Raw genomic sequence first — 16,391 nt, 5'->3', positions numbered from 1 at the left:
AATTACATCCATCTTGTCACTGTTCTTTACTATATATATTAGCATTCTCTGCTGTCATTACCGTCAAGTCATATCCAAATATGCAAACCAGCTGAAGTTGGTTGTGCCCACTTACCAGTGATTAGTGTGTTGTCGATTTGATTTTCTTGTGTTCTCTTAAACTCAAGATTCAATGCTCATATTCCCATCTTCTATTTAATTCATTGTAGGATATCATTGAAACTGACACTGAGATGACTTTAAGATATCCAACTGAACTTGCGGACTCAATTTATCAAGTAGAAAAAATCCCTGTGAAGCATAATGACGAGGCAGACCATTTCTCTGCAACAAATATTAACTTGTCAGAGATTGCAGCATTTGATTGTGGTGCAAAAATACCACAATTGGAGGTTTGTAGGCATTCCTGGGAGCTTGATGAGTGTCCAACCAAGGCAGAGATATCCAGTATTTTTCATAACCTTGTTGAGCACTTGGGTGAAGCACAGGTTCAGCATTCAGCGTTTAAATCAACAGAGTTCTCGGGGCCAATTGATGTGGATATGCTGGCCTTGGTTGCCAAAGATGCACCATCTGCAGACTATCAAGTAGATGAACCAACAACAGTCAGGGCTGCAGTAGAAATGGATCTTGTGAGGATCAATGGTAATATTCTGGTTGACAGAAACTCAGCATTATACCCTCTCAAGCCTGATGGGACTTGCTCAGACTTGCCATGCTCAATGTTGTTAGAAGAAGTCCAAATCATTGATTTTCCTTCACATGATGTCTCCAAAACGCTTGTTCAGTCAGAGACAGCTGAGCTGAGTACATCTGATGAAATATTCAAAGACGACTTTGATCCAGCAAGACGTTTCTATGAATCAGTGGTTAGCTCTGAGTTGGTACTGGTTGACGATGCATTCATATCACTGCCTACACCTATTTTAACTGATGATGATATAACCCTGAGATCTATGATTCCCTCCATGGAAGAAGTACTCTGCTCTCTGAAACCACATTCTCTCTCTTCAGCTGACGGAATTTATTTGGACTGGCATCTTTTATTGGAAGGTCCATGCAACCGGGAGATCTGCTCTACTTATGCAAGCATGGTTGAGGAGGTAAAAAGTTGCCATTCAAATTCTGAGCTGCAAGTCAGTTGCCAGGAGACATCAGCACCCAGCTTTGATTTTCTTGAGTATTTTTGGAGAAGTGCAAAGAACCAAGATGAGGACAAGCAGAAAAATATTTATGTTCCAGCCCATGATGATCCACCTGCTGTAGTGGAAACAGCTCAGAAATACAGACAAGAATTTGATACTGGAGGCCACAGCCACATGGAAATGTTGAGTTCAAAAAAGCCAGCTTCCTTATTCGAGTCAAAGTCGCAATCGAATGACCTGAACTTCTACTTGAATGTCAGAAGCGGCACCAAGAGAGGAGCTAATGAGTACAGTGTTTCTACATTAGATATCCCCACTTTGAAAGAGCAAGCAGCTCCTTCTTCAACCATGCCTAAAGTTGAAAAGCTCATAGAAATTCATCCTGTCAGCCTCTCAGATTCTATTCGAGTCCTTATTAAACACATTCATATAAGTTATACTTCTGCTTTGCAAGAAAGTGCATCTTTGAGGCATACTTTCTCCGATGGGCATGGTTTAAGCATTTCGAAGCAGAAACTTCTTGGACTGATAACTGGAGAAGGTTCAGATGGCTTCTATAATCACTGTAAATACGAAGATAAGATGGAACTCATGGTACTGTATGGACTAAAACAGGTTGCATACTACCTCTGTTTCTTTGGTTTGCATGCTGCCCATATGTACATAAGCAACCTGATTGGAAGTTTTGAAAATATTCCTGAGAGGTTAAGGCATGTTCATTGTTTCATCGGTGAAGCACGGTGGAAAGCCGAGAAGCACCAGTTTGACTCCCATCCATCATTATTTGACATTGAGAAAATCCTCAGATCTAATACACGGACAAACCAAAAGATCCTTATAGTTGCCGACAGAGCTTTCTGGGTGCCATTGGGTCATAAATTAACTTCACTGAAGATGACATTTGGTGAACTAGGAAAAGACCCTGATGCAGCTTATCTAGATCAGGTGAACAAGGCGAATTCTAAAACTTCGGTGCTGGGAGGATTAGCGAAATCAGACTGCATTCTGCTAGATAACAAGTAAGTACACATGATAAACCAATCATGCCAATCATCTGCTCCAGTTCTTGTTTTATAGAGTTATATTACAAACTAAGTTACTTCTAAAAGCAAGTAATCTGGTTCTTGGAGTAAGCTACCCAATCTTCATGAAAATTTTCATGCGAGCTGTACCAAAATATTCCATTCCAATTAACATATGGAATGAGCAAACCATCATCATGGAATTCTATAAGTATAAGATCAATCAGCTGTCTCATTGTAGTATTGCAGTCCACTTGTGTTTCTTGCTTGTTGCAGATTCAGAGACCCGTAAAAAATATTTAAATGTCGAGACCTGTTTATGCACAAGAAACTGTAAAAGAATGGTTAGAGTTTGAACACATCAAATGCTTTGGAACATTTGAACTACACAGAAATTAAGGCAGAATTTGTTTTCATTTTAGTGAGCAAAAACGTATGTGTTGTATCAACAGTTCATACCTGTTCTTCAGTTGAATTACGTTTCTTAGTGATTACACAGATTAAAAAATAAAATTATGAAAGTATATTTCTAAAGAAGTTGTGATTTTAAGAAGAATCAATACATTGTTACCTATTGAGTCATTTTGCGCTTTTTGTTCCTTATGATGATTGTCTGCCCTTCCAAAAATACTTTTGAGGCTTCAGTTTTTATTTCCTTATGTGCACATATTTTATGGTATAGCATAATGCATAAATTACTGGGCATGCACATAATAGAAAGACATATCTTTAAGGTGTGAAAATATGTAGTGGAGTTCAATTGTATTTCTAGGTGGATGGTTTTTTTCGTACATGCATCATGATTTTAGTGTAACTGCTGTCATATATTTGTCATATTTATGTTGGTCTTAATTTTGAAGGGACATTCCAGCTTCATTCCCTTTCAATGAGTTTGGCATCGTACTGGAATATGGGGGTCCAAATAAATCATCTACCTTGTTGTCTCTGGCTCCTAAATTAGATGGTTTTCCACCACTGCATTTCCTCTATGTCAAAGTGGATACTGAAGACTCTTCTATTGCACTTGTTGAGGACAATCCTACAGAGCAAGATTTGAAAGCCACATTGGTGATTATCAATCGCTTCTTCACACCATTAGTTCAATCTCCATACATTAGTCATGATGTTAGAAACTTATTTCTGTTTTCGTTTTACCATGTGTTGGTCACTGTTTGGAACTTACTACTACTGTTTTACTATGCATGCATTCAATATGAAAAGAGAATCTGTTATTTTTTTCTTTTTGCTTGTTGGTTACTTTAATTCTACAAGCTCATTTTTTTGGGTAAACTATGTATTCTCTGATAGTTAGAATGTTTCGTGAGTTAGTTGTCGAAAAGACTTGTCAAAAAATAGTGTTCCCCAAGTTCTCTGATCAGAACAGAATGATTGCATACCTGTAAAATGGAAGGTAGATGATAAAAGCATGATCGCATCCTATGTTTCTTCATTTCTCACTCTAAAATTTACAGAAATAATCAAATGGCAGTATGCAAATGCTTGCCTCAAATTTATCTAGGGTTTCATACTTTTCTTGAGTATGTTTTTACCCGTAGATCTTATAAGTGGTGTACATTGCATTTAATTTGTTTAGAATTTATGTGTTGCCCTCATTGTGGGTGCTAGTAATGGTTAATGGGGCAGAGAATGATCTCCTGTCAAAACATAAATGCCTAAGAAATAAAAACTCGTCCTGATTATCTGCAGGATACGGTTTTGCATACACTTCAGAAGGATCTGCAAGAGAAGATGAACAAAATGCGTATTGTTGATTCGTTGAACTTCATACCAGCAACTAATCCACTGCAAGGACTGCAGGAAAATCTAGTCAAACATCTCACTGCTGATTCAACAATAAGCTTCCCGGCAGATGATCAACAGCTCAAACTAGAAAATCTGGAGAAAAAGAATACTGCTGATGCACCTAATTTTGTGCCTGTAGCTGAACAGCGGCACATAGAGGAAATTTTGAGCAAAAGAGATATTTTTGATCCACAAAATTTTGTGCCTGCAGTTGACAAGAGCAGCTCTACTTCTTCCGTGTCTGCAAATGTGATGAAAGCCCCGCAAGACAATCTATCTGCTACTGACTTGCCTTCCAGTGTAAAAGTTGGCAGCATCTTATCAGGAAGATTGTCTACCCCAGAGGCGGTGATTGTTGTAAATACTGGAAGTCATGGAAAGAGTATGCTTTTCTCCCGTAGATCATCTTATCAGCAGATACTATCTTTGGAGAAAGGAGGAATGCAGGTTGTGGAACGAGACATTGATCTTCCTGTGGACCTAATACTCAGTGCTTCAGATTGCTTAGTATGGTGTGAGACCAAACTCTTTGGGTGCAGTGAATTCTCAATGCCAACAGAGACATCTAGTATAACAAGTTTTGTAGAGACCATTGCGACCAATATTCTGATGTCAATTAGCTTCTGTTTCAGTGGCTGCATAATGGTAATTGGTTTTGAACTCCGAATTTTTGCTTTTTCCTCATAGAGTTGTCATGGTATACCTGTCTTATGTTATCATTGCATATGCACATATACACGGTTGTCATTGAGTTATATTTGTCATAACTTAATAGTTTTCCTGTTTCTACTTTTGCAGGTCTTTGAAGGAGAACCTCACTCCCTTGCTGCTGTAATGGAATCATCCGATTCTCTATATGCTGCAGCTGCTAGTCTGGTCATGAACTTGCAGCTATTCTTCTCACACACTCCCAAGTCAACAGATGAGATAATTCTTAGTTGCATCAGAAAGGTGGCTAGGTTAAATAGAGCTCCTCTAGATATACCTGAATCAGAAAGCTTAGCTGAATCATTTCTCACAAAATTTCCTTCAATCAACCCCTTGTCTGCATACATAATACTTTCTTCTGGAGGCACCCTCGTGGAGTTCCTCAGTTGGTCACATGAGCGTCGCATTCAGGCTGTTGGAGAGCATCTGTTGTCTCCACAGAGCATTACTCTGTTCAGTGCTTTATGCAAATTTGGCGAGCTAGGTGAATCTAGGTCTGTAATGACCGAATGCTCTTCTGTAGATTCAGACATCTGCAGTGCATTGCTGCAGTCTCCAAGGAAGAGGAGAAAGTGTGCCCCACAAGCTTTTGCAGTACCAACCAGTGATCCTCTCTGTCTCGATCCTCTAAACCAATTGCCTGGTGACTATGTAGAACATGACAATGTATTCTCACCGCCCAAGTTGAGGAGGTTCTCTGACATGGAGGATGCAACACCTCACCTCCGAGAGGCCTTCATGTTCGACCAAAGTTTGAGTAGGGGAGGCGAGGGTGTCTCTTGTCTTCCAAGAAAGCATGGCGTTGATGCAATGATTCACAATCAGATAATGGGTGATCCATTCAGCAATGAATTGAGTAGAGATACGAGGACATATGATAGAAGGGCCAGCGGTATGGTTGACACACACGACTTCTCTTGGCAGCCTGAATTCCGGGGTAAAGAACCAATGAAAAGCTCTTTTCCTGCAAGCGAACCATCATTCAGCAGAACTTACAGCCATCCAGTATTTCCCACTGCATTGGAGATCAACGACGATACTGGTGACTGGGACTTCTCAGCAGGTACACATCACACTTTGAAGGGTCATGTACATGGGGATACTTCCACACTCTCTCGCAGATATGACGATGTGGGCAGCAGATACCATGAACCACGAGAGGAAATGATGCAGAGTCAAGGGGGCTCGCTTGATTTTCTGAAACATGATGTTGGCTCTCATGCGGCTTCACATGGTTCAGGCTGGGAAATCGATTATCTAAGGCAAATGAACGAAAACAGGAAATCACGTCAGGAGAGATCATCAGGAATGATGTCAAACTCGAGAATGAGGGATGGAGCCTCTGAGATTCGAAGTCCTCCATCAATTGAATCCTTCAGATACCGAGGAGACAGGGATACTCCTTCGAGGGGGCGGAGCCTTACTATTGGGACTAGATACCGAGGAGACAGAGATACTCCTTCAAGGGACCGGAGCCCTCCTGCTGGGACTCACCGATATGGGAAGGCCAGAGAAGGAACTAAAGCACATACCCAGGGGGTCAGAAAATATTTGAAGGCGCAGCCAAGTGCAAGTCAGGAACGCAGGATACAGCCGTCCATCGATCCATCATGGACTCCAGTGGACAAGAGAGCGAGACAGGTAGTACATTCTAACAGACTCTGATGTCATAATAACGTTGCTAGTGTTTAGTATGCATAAGGTTAATCCGGATGAATTTGTGCAGAAACTTTCGTTTGCAACGGACGGGAAGGAAAAACAAAGCAAGCTGATCTGGAGAAACCAGAACAGCCCTGGTATCGGGTGCGGCTTCCGGAAAAGATACCGGGAGGAAGGTACGTAGATTAGGGGTCCTTGGTCGTTGATTCAAGCTACTGATGTTTTAATTAGTATGTATATATCCCATGAAGTTATGTCTTCGCAGCAGTTTCGTGAACTTTGTGGGAGGTAGAATGTGCACAAGGTACACAACGTTGTCAGTAAAGCCACAGTTTGTTTGTTTGTTCTAAAACATTGCTGGACCAGTGAATATCGTGTCATTGTTTCCTCGTTTATAAATAGAGGGAAAATGGAAAATGATTGTCTTGTTCAACCTGCAAAACTGATCCGGTGCTCGCGTGTTCCAAGAATCCGGGCCGTTTGATCTGATTTTACACTTCAGTGTTTGTCTTACGTTTCTCTACATTACTTAAGCTATTCCTTTTTAGGAAAGCACAGCACTATTATGTACTGTTGCTATTTTGTGAGCGGATATTTTGTACTGCTGCGATGCTCCGGTAACTCCCCCGGACTGCATGCCTGCATCGGGGATGGGCGAGCCGCTGCAATCTGCATACACGTTGGTCTGTCCTTTTTTTGTTGCAATGGATGTTGATCTGCCTTTTGAAACCCGCTTGTCCAGGCTACGGGAACGAGTTGAAATTGTTGGGACGCACGAGTCCGCGTTGCTTACGGTTGCGTAGGAGTCCTTCAAAGTTTTGGAATCCGTAACCAGCTCGTAGTCGACTATCTGCACCTGAACTGCTCCCGACGCCCAGGGCAGGAATTCGAATCGCACCAGGACTCGCGGCCTTTTTAACCACGATCGCCCTCCTGGCTGCTCACATCACATCGCGTCGAGCACGCACGATCGAATCGAGTTATTGCAATCCTGCGCTCGCTCGCTGCCCTAAAACCGAGCCAAGATCGCTATGCATCCCGGCGGCTACAACCACCGTCCCAACGCGGCCCCGTACGGCGCGTACGGCTACCGCAACGGCGCCAATGCTCCGCCCTACCGGCAGCATCAGCCGCCGCCGCAGCAGCAGCAGATGACGCCGGAGGAAAAGGAAGAGATACTGTTGACCGCCGGCCGCTTCGCCGCCGAGTACCTGGTGAGCACGGGCGAGCTGCCCGCGCGCGTGCTGTACAACCGCCCGCCGCCGCCGCTCCCGTTCCAGCAACGACGCCCGGCAGCACCGCCGTTCTCCCGCCCGTTGCGCTTCCAGCACCGCCCGCCGGCGCCGGCGCCGCGCCAGTTCCAGCAGCAGCGTCCGCCGTTCGCTCCCCGCCCGTTCCAGGGGCAGGGCCGGCCTATCGCCAAGCGTCCCCGGCCGCCGTTCCATGGGCGCCCCCCGTTTTTCCCTCCCGGCGCGCGTGGCTCCGCCGCTCCTGCCGCCGAGAAGGGGCGCCCCGGCCAGGGCGCGGCGGCGCCTGCTGCTGCTGCCGCGAGCGTGACGAAGGGCGGTTTGAGTGGTGCGCCGGCGGCGGGAGATGGGAGCAGCGGCCAGGCTGTGGCGGCGCCGTCTGGTGACACCGGCACGGCTCAGAGCACGCAGACGACGGATCATCAGCCCAACCAAGGCTAAGCCCGAGACTAGTTGTAGTAGTAGTATGTTTTTACGGGAGAGACGAGATGTATCACGTATGCTGACAAGCCGCACGCAATGGTACTACAGCTCTGTAGGCAGGGTCTTCTAACCTATCCATCACCTGTTCTTTTGATCTTTTTAGTTAGACAACTTTGAGTCATTGAATCTTTTGTGTGCAAATGTGCAATGCATTATGCATCATGCATGCATGGTGTCGCCTGGGTACCCTTACTTGGGCTTAAGCTGCCAGAAAGAAGTACGGATCGTGGATTACTGTCGTCGAGGATTTCACGCCAGCGATATGCAATACTGTACTAAACAGCACAATAGCAGCAGTAGCATATTTGTTGACTTGCTATTTGCGAAATCCATATTAATTTGATGAAGTGCACGTTTATGGCCAGAAGTTCCAACAGATGACCATAAGGTCTTGATGTTAATTAGGGGTTCAGTTCAGTTTAATTTTTTTTGACAAAAATCATTTTTTTCAAAAATAAAAATGATAATTTGGGGCATTCCGAGAATCGAACTCGGGACCTCTCGCACCCAAAGCGAGAATCATACCACTAGACCAAATGCCCTGTTTTGTTAACTCTTAATACTGTGCTTAATCGTAGAGCTCGTACAAGCTGAATTCCCCGACCCAGACCAGCTCCAAATTCCCTGTGGTCGCCAAAGTGCACAACTTCAAGCCAATTCAAACTACCCATCTCCCCCTCTTAATGCCATGGTACCAGCATCCACGTCCCTTGAATAGCCCTCAAGGAAAAAAAACAAAATTTCTAGTATCTATGGAAAGGCATAACGATTTGTTAAAAAACGAGGTGTATGTCATGAGAAAAAGAATGTAAACTTTCAATGAATAATAAAATTTTTCCTTTGTTCTGATTTTTTCCTTGAGATTCTGTACTTTTTGTTTCTAAATGTACGATTCCCATGAATCTCTAAACATATCACACAAACGTTGTTGAGTCATCATCAAAGAGATTTGGTAACGTTCGTATATCGATGAAAAAATTGTCTAGAACATTACCAAATCTTGCAATGTCCAAGATGTTTTCTGACATGATATGCTAGTTGTAGCATATGCCATTAATGCATCATCAGTTTACTGCAATTTGCACTCCTTGTTAGTTATAGGAATGAAAATATTGGCTCTATTCCAACATTTCCAATGTTTTATTTGTCTCTTGGATTAGAGGACATATGACCTCACCGAATTCTTCTTCTTTTAGTAAAACCTAATCCTTCAGAAATTTTCTTTCCCTAGTATATTTGTTTTGTGATGCAATCAAACGGCATCTATTATTGTGGCATCTATTACTCCATGTGTTTTCTGGCCCCATTATATCAAGCTTGTCATGACATCTAAATCATGTATTTCCCCTAACCATGGGATGCAAAGAGACCTTGAATGGGTAATTGAGTTACCAAAAGAAAAGAAGTGCACAATCATATGAACAAATCGTATGAATTATTCCTAGGAAAAACGATTCGATCTGGACGACCGATTGGATGCAGCTATCAGTTGCCTCCGTGACTCTATATCTCGTCCCATCCTTATGTAACATTCACTCGTAGCTAGCTGGCTAGGGTTTTTTTTTTTCTATCCACATCCACGCACGTTCACAAAGCTAGTGCCACCTGTGCCGCTATGCGCTTATCGCATGAAAAGGAAGCATCACCTCCATGCCGACGTGGACATCCATGACGGGTGCCCAGGTTCAAGGTCTTCTACGATTTCGAGGTCGCGGAAGTTGGTGGATCGAGCGAACATGTCCAACATCGCCGAATCTGTCTACGAGGAGGTTCCAGCGAGTCATAGTCATCGCCGGCGAGGTGGGTGCTTATCACAAGTTTAGTATTTTTTTTTGATGTTGCTTGTGTGCTTTTCACATGGTACAAACTCATGTGCGTTTGTGTCGAACACTGATGCTAAAATAATCTTTATGGGGATGTGCTGCAAATGTTGCTCCAATGCTACAAATGTTTTCAGAGATACCGCTAATGTTGGGCTTCCTTGTTTTTATACACATGTTTGACTTTTCCTCAGAAAGTTGCTACAACATATGGAGATTTGTGGTGATCAGTAGGAATGGTTGCATGCTACATTTGTTGTACTGATGTTTTTGAAATGTTCGGTTATTGCCACATTTGGTTATTGACACACCGCGGGATGAAATATTAGGACGATGATACAGTAGTGAAAAAGTTGCTACTTGAATTAGTAGTATGCTGCTGTGATGAACGGGTGGTCCAGATTTCGCATTTTGAAGAGATCAGTCGGTGGACTGTACGCTCGATATCTCCCCCAAATCGAGACCCCGACAGCTCGGATAATTTTATTTTCTACTACCTTCATTTTAAAATAAGTATCATAATTTTATCTTTCTGAATATATTAATATCAAAGGACAATTACGTTCAGCCTCTGCAACAATGCAGTGTCCTAAAACATTACGGATGCACACAGCTAAAAAGGAGAAAAAGAAAACTAAGAAATAAAAGCCCGCTACAGTATCTCATCCCTAGCAACGGTAATACAACCACCACCAAGACAACACCTGAAATTCAAACTCTTCAAAAGCGACGCTTCCAAGAAGGGAACAATGCACCATCGCCGTCGTCGCCCGATCAAAGCTCTTAGGTTTTCACCATGAAGATAGTCTCCACTCTCAAAACAATGCCTTCAACAAGACATTGCCAAACACAACCAGTTAAGGCCAGACCTTAGGTTTTCACCCTGAAAGGTAAGACACCAAACTTCACATGTGCTACCGCCCCCACTTTCATATCATTGCTACGAAATTCGGAACACCAAGCAAGTCTCTCAACAGCGCAAGGACTTGAACATCTATTAGCTAGTCCTCCAATATGGCCTTCATGATATTCTCTTCTTCAGACTTCACCATGGATCAACGTCACTTGGTATCAACAGAGCTTTGCGCCACTCCCACCAGACCAAACAGTCGGAACAAAAGCATGGACCGAATACCACCGATCCAGCAAACTCCAGGCAATAGAAGCACTGTTACACTCGTCGGCGGCGCCTTCCGGAACTCAACACTCCGGCCAGATCATGAAGGCCAGGCCTCTGACAGGTCTTCATCTTCACCCAAGAGAGACCCTAGGACCGCCGCCTTTATTCAGGTCGACCCCCACGCTGGCGACCATCCCAGGCTGGCCATGGTTGCTGCCGGAGACACCAAGCAAATCGCGTAGTCCGGAGACACCGCACACGCCTGGGCACCGCCGCAGCCAAACGCCAGCCCTCCACCTGAAAGGATCGTATGCCGCACCTAGAGGGGGGGTGAATAGGTGCTAACCAATTTTTAGTTCTTTTTCAATTTAGGCTTGACACAAAGGTAAATTCTCTAGATATGCAACTAAGTGAATTTACCTATATGACAAGGATATCAACTAAGCAAGGTATAGCTACACAATAGTAGATAGAGTGGGATAGAGGTAACCGAGAGTGAAGCACGCGATGACACGGAGATGATTCCCGTAGTTCCCTTCCTTTGCAAGAAGGTACGTCTACGTTTGGAGGAGTGTGGTTGCTACGCAAGCCAAACCAACAACCACGAAGGCTTCACTCAGATCTCCTGTGAGCAACGCCACAAAGGCCTAGCCCACTTCCACTAAGGGATTTCCTCGAGGCGGAAACCGGGCCTTTACAAAGTTCTTGGGGCACACATCCACAACCAAATTGGAGGCTCCCAAATCTGTAACAATACAACAATCAACAACAACACATCAACAACAAATCAACTAGGGAACCAAATAGGAACACTAGCATGAGATCCCTCAAACAAGAGAGGGGAAATGAAGAACGCTTCGGTGAGGATGTAGATCGGTGTCTTCTCCTTCGAATCTCCAAAGATCAAGAGCTTTGGTTGGGGGAGGAAGGAGATCTTGCAAATCTTGTGTTCTTGAGGTGGCTCTAATGGTGGTGAAGCTTGGCAGATTTTTCTTGCAATGATTGAGCAACTTGTCCCTTTGAAGGAGAAAGCTATTTATATGGGAGGAGCTTTCAGATCCGACCGTTGGGGACGAAAACCACTAACACCGGAAGTTCCGGCCAGGATGGCCGGAAGTTCCGGCTCCACCGAAGTACCGGCCACTCGGACCGGAACTTCCGCCCCGTAAAAATACCCGCAAAGCACATGAAGGGGCGGAACTTGGGCGGAACTTCCGGTGGCCGGAAGTTCCGGCCAAGTTCCGGCCAAGTTCCGAAATTGGCAAAAACCTTACAGAGACATACCGAGCCACAAACTCGCAATCCGAACTTGCCCGAAGTTGGGCGGAAGTTCCGCTGGCCGGAACTTCCGGCCAACTCCACCGGAACTTCCGCCCCGAAGAGAAAACCGAGTCCAGACCGCGCCGAGAAGCTACCGCTGAAAAATGACAGGCCGGAACTTCCGCCGTACTCTGGCCGGAACTTCCGCCCGATCCGTAAAACCCGCGTAACATTCGTAACAACAGAAACCAATACACCGATCCATCAATTTTTGATGGCTTGTACCTGTCTACATAAACACACATAAAAATATACATAGTGTTGACGTCAAACACACAAAACCCAAAAGGGCGGGAAATGTTCTTTCAATCTCCCCCTTTTTGGTGTTTGATGACAACACAAGTATTTGCAAGGAATAGTCAATGTAAACAACAATGTGAGAGATATAGAGGAGCTCCCCTAGATATGAGCAATGGTACATAAGAAGCTCCCCTATATCTTGCATCCGTCTTCCAAGGGTTAGCAATACAACATAGTGATAAGCATATACATAGTAAGATCATGCACACATAGATAACCAAGGAAGACTCACATACGGAGTTTACCATACACAAATAAGGTTCCAAGCACATAGATAGAGTTTACAAACCAAATAGCTAAGACATAGTTCGACACCATAACACGATAAATAGAATCACAAGCAATAAAAACCAAAGTCAACACGAGCTTGTGACTCCCCCATGCAAATACCCACCGAAGAGAAACCTAAACGGTCTCATTCTCCCCTTTGGCACCAAAGCACCAAAAAGGAAAAAGAGAAACTACGCGCCCCAAGGGTCGGCGTTAGCCCAGCCGGGAGGGAGGTTCGATGAAGCGCCGGGGTAGGGAGGAGTGTGAGGAGGAGACTCGATCTCAAGACCATCTGGGGGAAGAGGCACGCCATGCTGAGAGATCCATTCCGCCTCCGGAGTGATGCTCTCCTCGGATCCGGGAGGAGACACGTCCACCGCAAGTGCCCTCATGATGCTCTTCTGACGAACCCGAGACTTCTTGGCTTCTGCATGCTGCCGATACCGACGGTGGTTGACTCGCAGAGGTGAGGCAAAAAATCTGTCTCATGCGGCGTGCTAGCTTGGAAGCCCAACTTGGTGGCTTCTCATCCATGGGGTCAACCTCTTCAAGAGCAGAGTTGTGGCGCTTGGCCCTCAAAGTCTTCACTTCATGGGATGTGAGAGAGAGTGGAATGGATTGAACAAGTCTAGCATTGCAAGTCTCCATCCAAGTGTCCTCAATGAGCTTCATAATGTACGGAGCAAAGGCGGGAAGCTTCTTCTCATACACACATGACCACATCTCATGGTAGATGTAGTCCATCACATCAAGCTTCTCACCGGTGCCCTTCTTAGCAAAAGAGTTTGCCATTAGATCCACTTCATAAAGATGTATCTCATCAAGGTTGCCACCCTTTGGTCCAATGGTTTCCCGGTAGACTCTAAGCATAATATCCCAAGTAGGGAGAAGATCCGCACTCTTGCCCGCTATACCCCAACCGGGGATGTAGAGGTGCGCCAAGACTTCCCTTGTTTGAGCCCATTGGCTATCATGGCATCTCCAACCATTTGCATCAACGCCCGGATAGCGAGGATATCCAAGGGCGGTTCCAAACTTTGCCAAGTTAGACTCAAGGAGCCTCTCATGAGTCATCCACCGAAATGTTCTTGCTTCATCTTGCTCAAAATGGACGGTGGCATAGAATTGTTGAATCAACCCAACATCATAGTCCTTGTTGAGCTCCATAATGGGATAGAGCCCAAACTCTCCACACATGGCATAGGCTTCGTCAAAGTACTTATTAGCGGCCATCTTCCCGGTGTCAATAGCATGTTGAGGAGCGACCCCTTCTTGAATGGTATGTAGATCTCATAGAATATCTCCTCTTGGGTCTTGTTGTGGAACCGCTTATCCCCAACCCTATTGCTCCGAGGGGTGAGGTAAGGGTTCAAGTCACGAAGCTCCTTGTACTCATTGTATTGCATTCCCTTCACGGATATGTGTATGTTCTTCCCACGAACAGCCTGGTGACTTGTGCCTCCGAGCAGCTTGCCGGCGAGCGGTGAGCTTGGATGGTCGGATTTGCTCAAGCTCTTCCTCAACCTCATCCACATGATCCTTGCCTCTCTTCTTGGAACCACCTGATAACGAAATCAACATGATAGGAGTGATGAATGAGTGCACATAAGCAAGGAGGCCAAACACCAGAGCATGCACAGGATTTCAGGTAATAGCAGAAAAATTCTCCAGGCCGGAAGTTCCGGTGGGAACCGGCGGAAGTTCCGCCCCTGGGCGGAAGTTCCGGCTTGAAGGCCCGGAACTTCCGGCTGTTCGAAAACAGCTACTGTTTCCCACCAGATCTGAGGCAATGGCTAACTAGTTTGCATTACCATGACATCCTACGCACGATCTAGTAGAGGAAAGACATCTAGAGGATTTCTACCAAAGCTTTGCCTAGAGTATGCCCTATATTTCATCTAGTGAGGTCTACCCACACGTAGAGAGGGAGAGGGCACAAACCGGGGGAGCCATGGAGGAGAAGAGGGAGAGGATGCCGATCCACGGAGACGATCCGACGGGGAGCGCCGGAGGAGGGAGATCCGGCCGGAGGAGCAAGCAGCCGGCCAAGGGGAGGAGCACCACCAAACAGATCTTGGAAAGGGGAAAAGTGGGGAAGAATGAATCGCTCACCCGTTCGGCCCCTTTATATAGTGGCCACTTAAGGCCGGAAGTTCCGCTCGTTGGAGCCGGAACTTCCGGTCTCGCAGGGACCACTTCTCCAGGACACGAACGAATGAAGTCGGCGAAGAGAGAATACCAGCCGGAAGTACCGGCCGAAGTGACCGGAACTTCCGGTGGAACAAGGAACTGTGCCCAAAAACAGGATTTTGACACGAACAAGGTGCACATAGAGAGGGTGAAAGATATGTCTTAGATGAGATAGGCTTAGGACAGATACGCCAAACAGTGAGATGGTACATGATCACTCATTTTTGCAAATAAATCAAATGAAGGCCAAAAATGAGTGATTTCCCATAAACAAGGAGATGTCAATAAAATCCAATGAAAATCCAAACAACTCCAACTCTTCACAAAGAAGAGTGTGGTGGCCTAGACCACCATATATGAGTGTTGTGGCATGGCACCGCGAAGATATATCTTGGGTCCAAGCCACTACTCATCATTGAAGCTCACATATCAACATATGATATAAAGAGAATGATTTCTTAATGTTGGCATTATGGGGGAGGGATAGCTCAATAATTTAAACCGCACTCCCCCTATTTCCATGCCCACATCTAAACCAAATAAAGTTTTGAGACGAAAGTGTGTTTGCAAGATGGTCAAGCTATACTCCTTGAATCAATGATATTTAGCTCATTCCTCAAATAAGAGAACCTTGCTTCATCAAGAGGCTTCGTGAATATATCGGCAAGTTGATCTTTGGTAGGAACATAGATAAGCTCAATATCACCGGCAACATGATCCCTAATGAAATGATTCCGGATCTCAATATGCTTCGTTCTTGAATGTTGCACCGGATTATAGGCAATCTTGATGGCACTTTCATTGTCACATAATAGAGGCACTTTGTCACAAATGACACCGTATTCCTTTAAAGTTTGCCTCATCCATAACAATTGAGTGCATCCACTTGCGGCGGCAACATATTCGGCTTCGGCGGTGGAGAGAGATATACAATTTTGCTTCTTAGAAGACCAACACACCAAGGACCTACCAAGGAATTGGCAAGCCCCGAAGTTGATTTCCTATCATCCTTATCACCCGCCCAATCCGCATCGGTATAACCATTGAGAATAAAACTTGAGCCTTTGGGGTACCAAATACCATATCTTGGGGTATCAACCAAATATCGAAAGATTCTTTTGAGAGCCATCATGTGGCTCTCTTTAGGAGAAGCTTGATACCTTGCACACACACCAACACTCAACACTATGTCCGGTCTAGATGCACAAAGGTAAAGCAAGGATCCAATCATGGAGCGATATACCTTTTGATCCACCTCTTTACCATTGGGATCTAGTGCAAGATGACATTTGGTAACCATAGGA

General features: G+C 45.0%; 1 protein-coding gene and 1 non-coding gene across 2 annotated transcripts; one reads left to right on the top strand and one right to left on the bottom strand.

The window, feature by feature from the left end:
- The first annotated feature begins 223 nt into the window (after positions 1-223).
- LOC124687575 (protein SHORTAGE IN CHIASMATA 1 homolog) lies at positions 224-6,639 on the top strand. Its single transcript, XM_047221353.1, has 5 exons — positions 224-2,164; positions 3,028-3,235; positions 3,875-4,615; positions 4,769-6,319; positions 6,405-6,639. The coding sequence occupies exons 1-5, from the start codon at positions 234-236 to the stop codon at positions 6,519-6,521; spliced, it is 4,548 nt and encodes a 1,515-aa protein (XP_047077309.1). The 5' UTR covers positions 224-233; the 3' UTR covers positions 6,522-6,639.
- Positions 6,640-8,537: 1,898 nt separating this feature from the next.
- Positions 8,538-8,609, bottom strand: TRNAP-UGG. The gene has a single exon. It is a non-coding gene; the product is annotated as a tRNA-Pro (tRNA).
- Between the last annotated feature and the right edge of the window lie 7,782 nt (positions 8,610-16,391).

The sequence above is a fragment of the Lolium rigidum genome, chromosome 2 (assembly GCF_022539505.1).
Source record: "Lolium rigidum isolate FL_2022 chromosome 2, APGP_CSIRO_Lrig_0.1, whole genome shotgun sequence".
Taxonomy (NCBI): domain Eukaryota; kingdom Viridiplantae; phylum Streptophyta; class Magnoliopsida; order Poales; family Poaceae; genus Lolium; species Lolium rigidum.
This window is presented reverse-complemented; position numbering and strand designations above follow the sequence as displayed.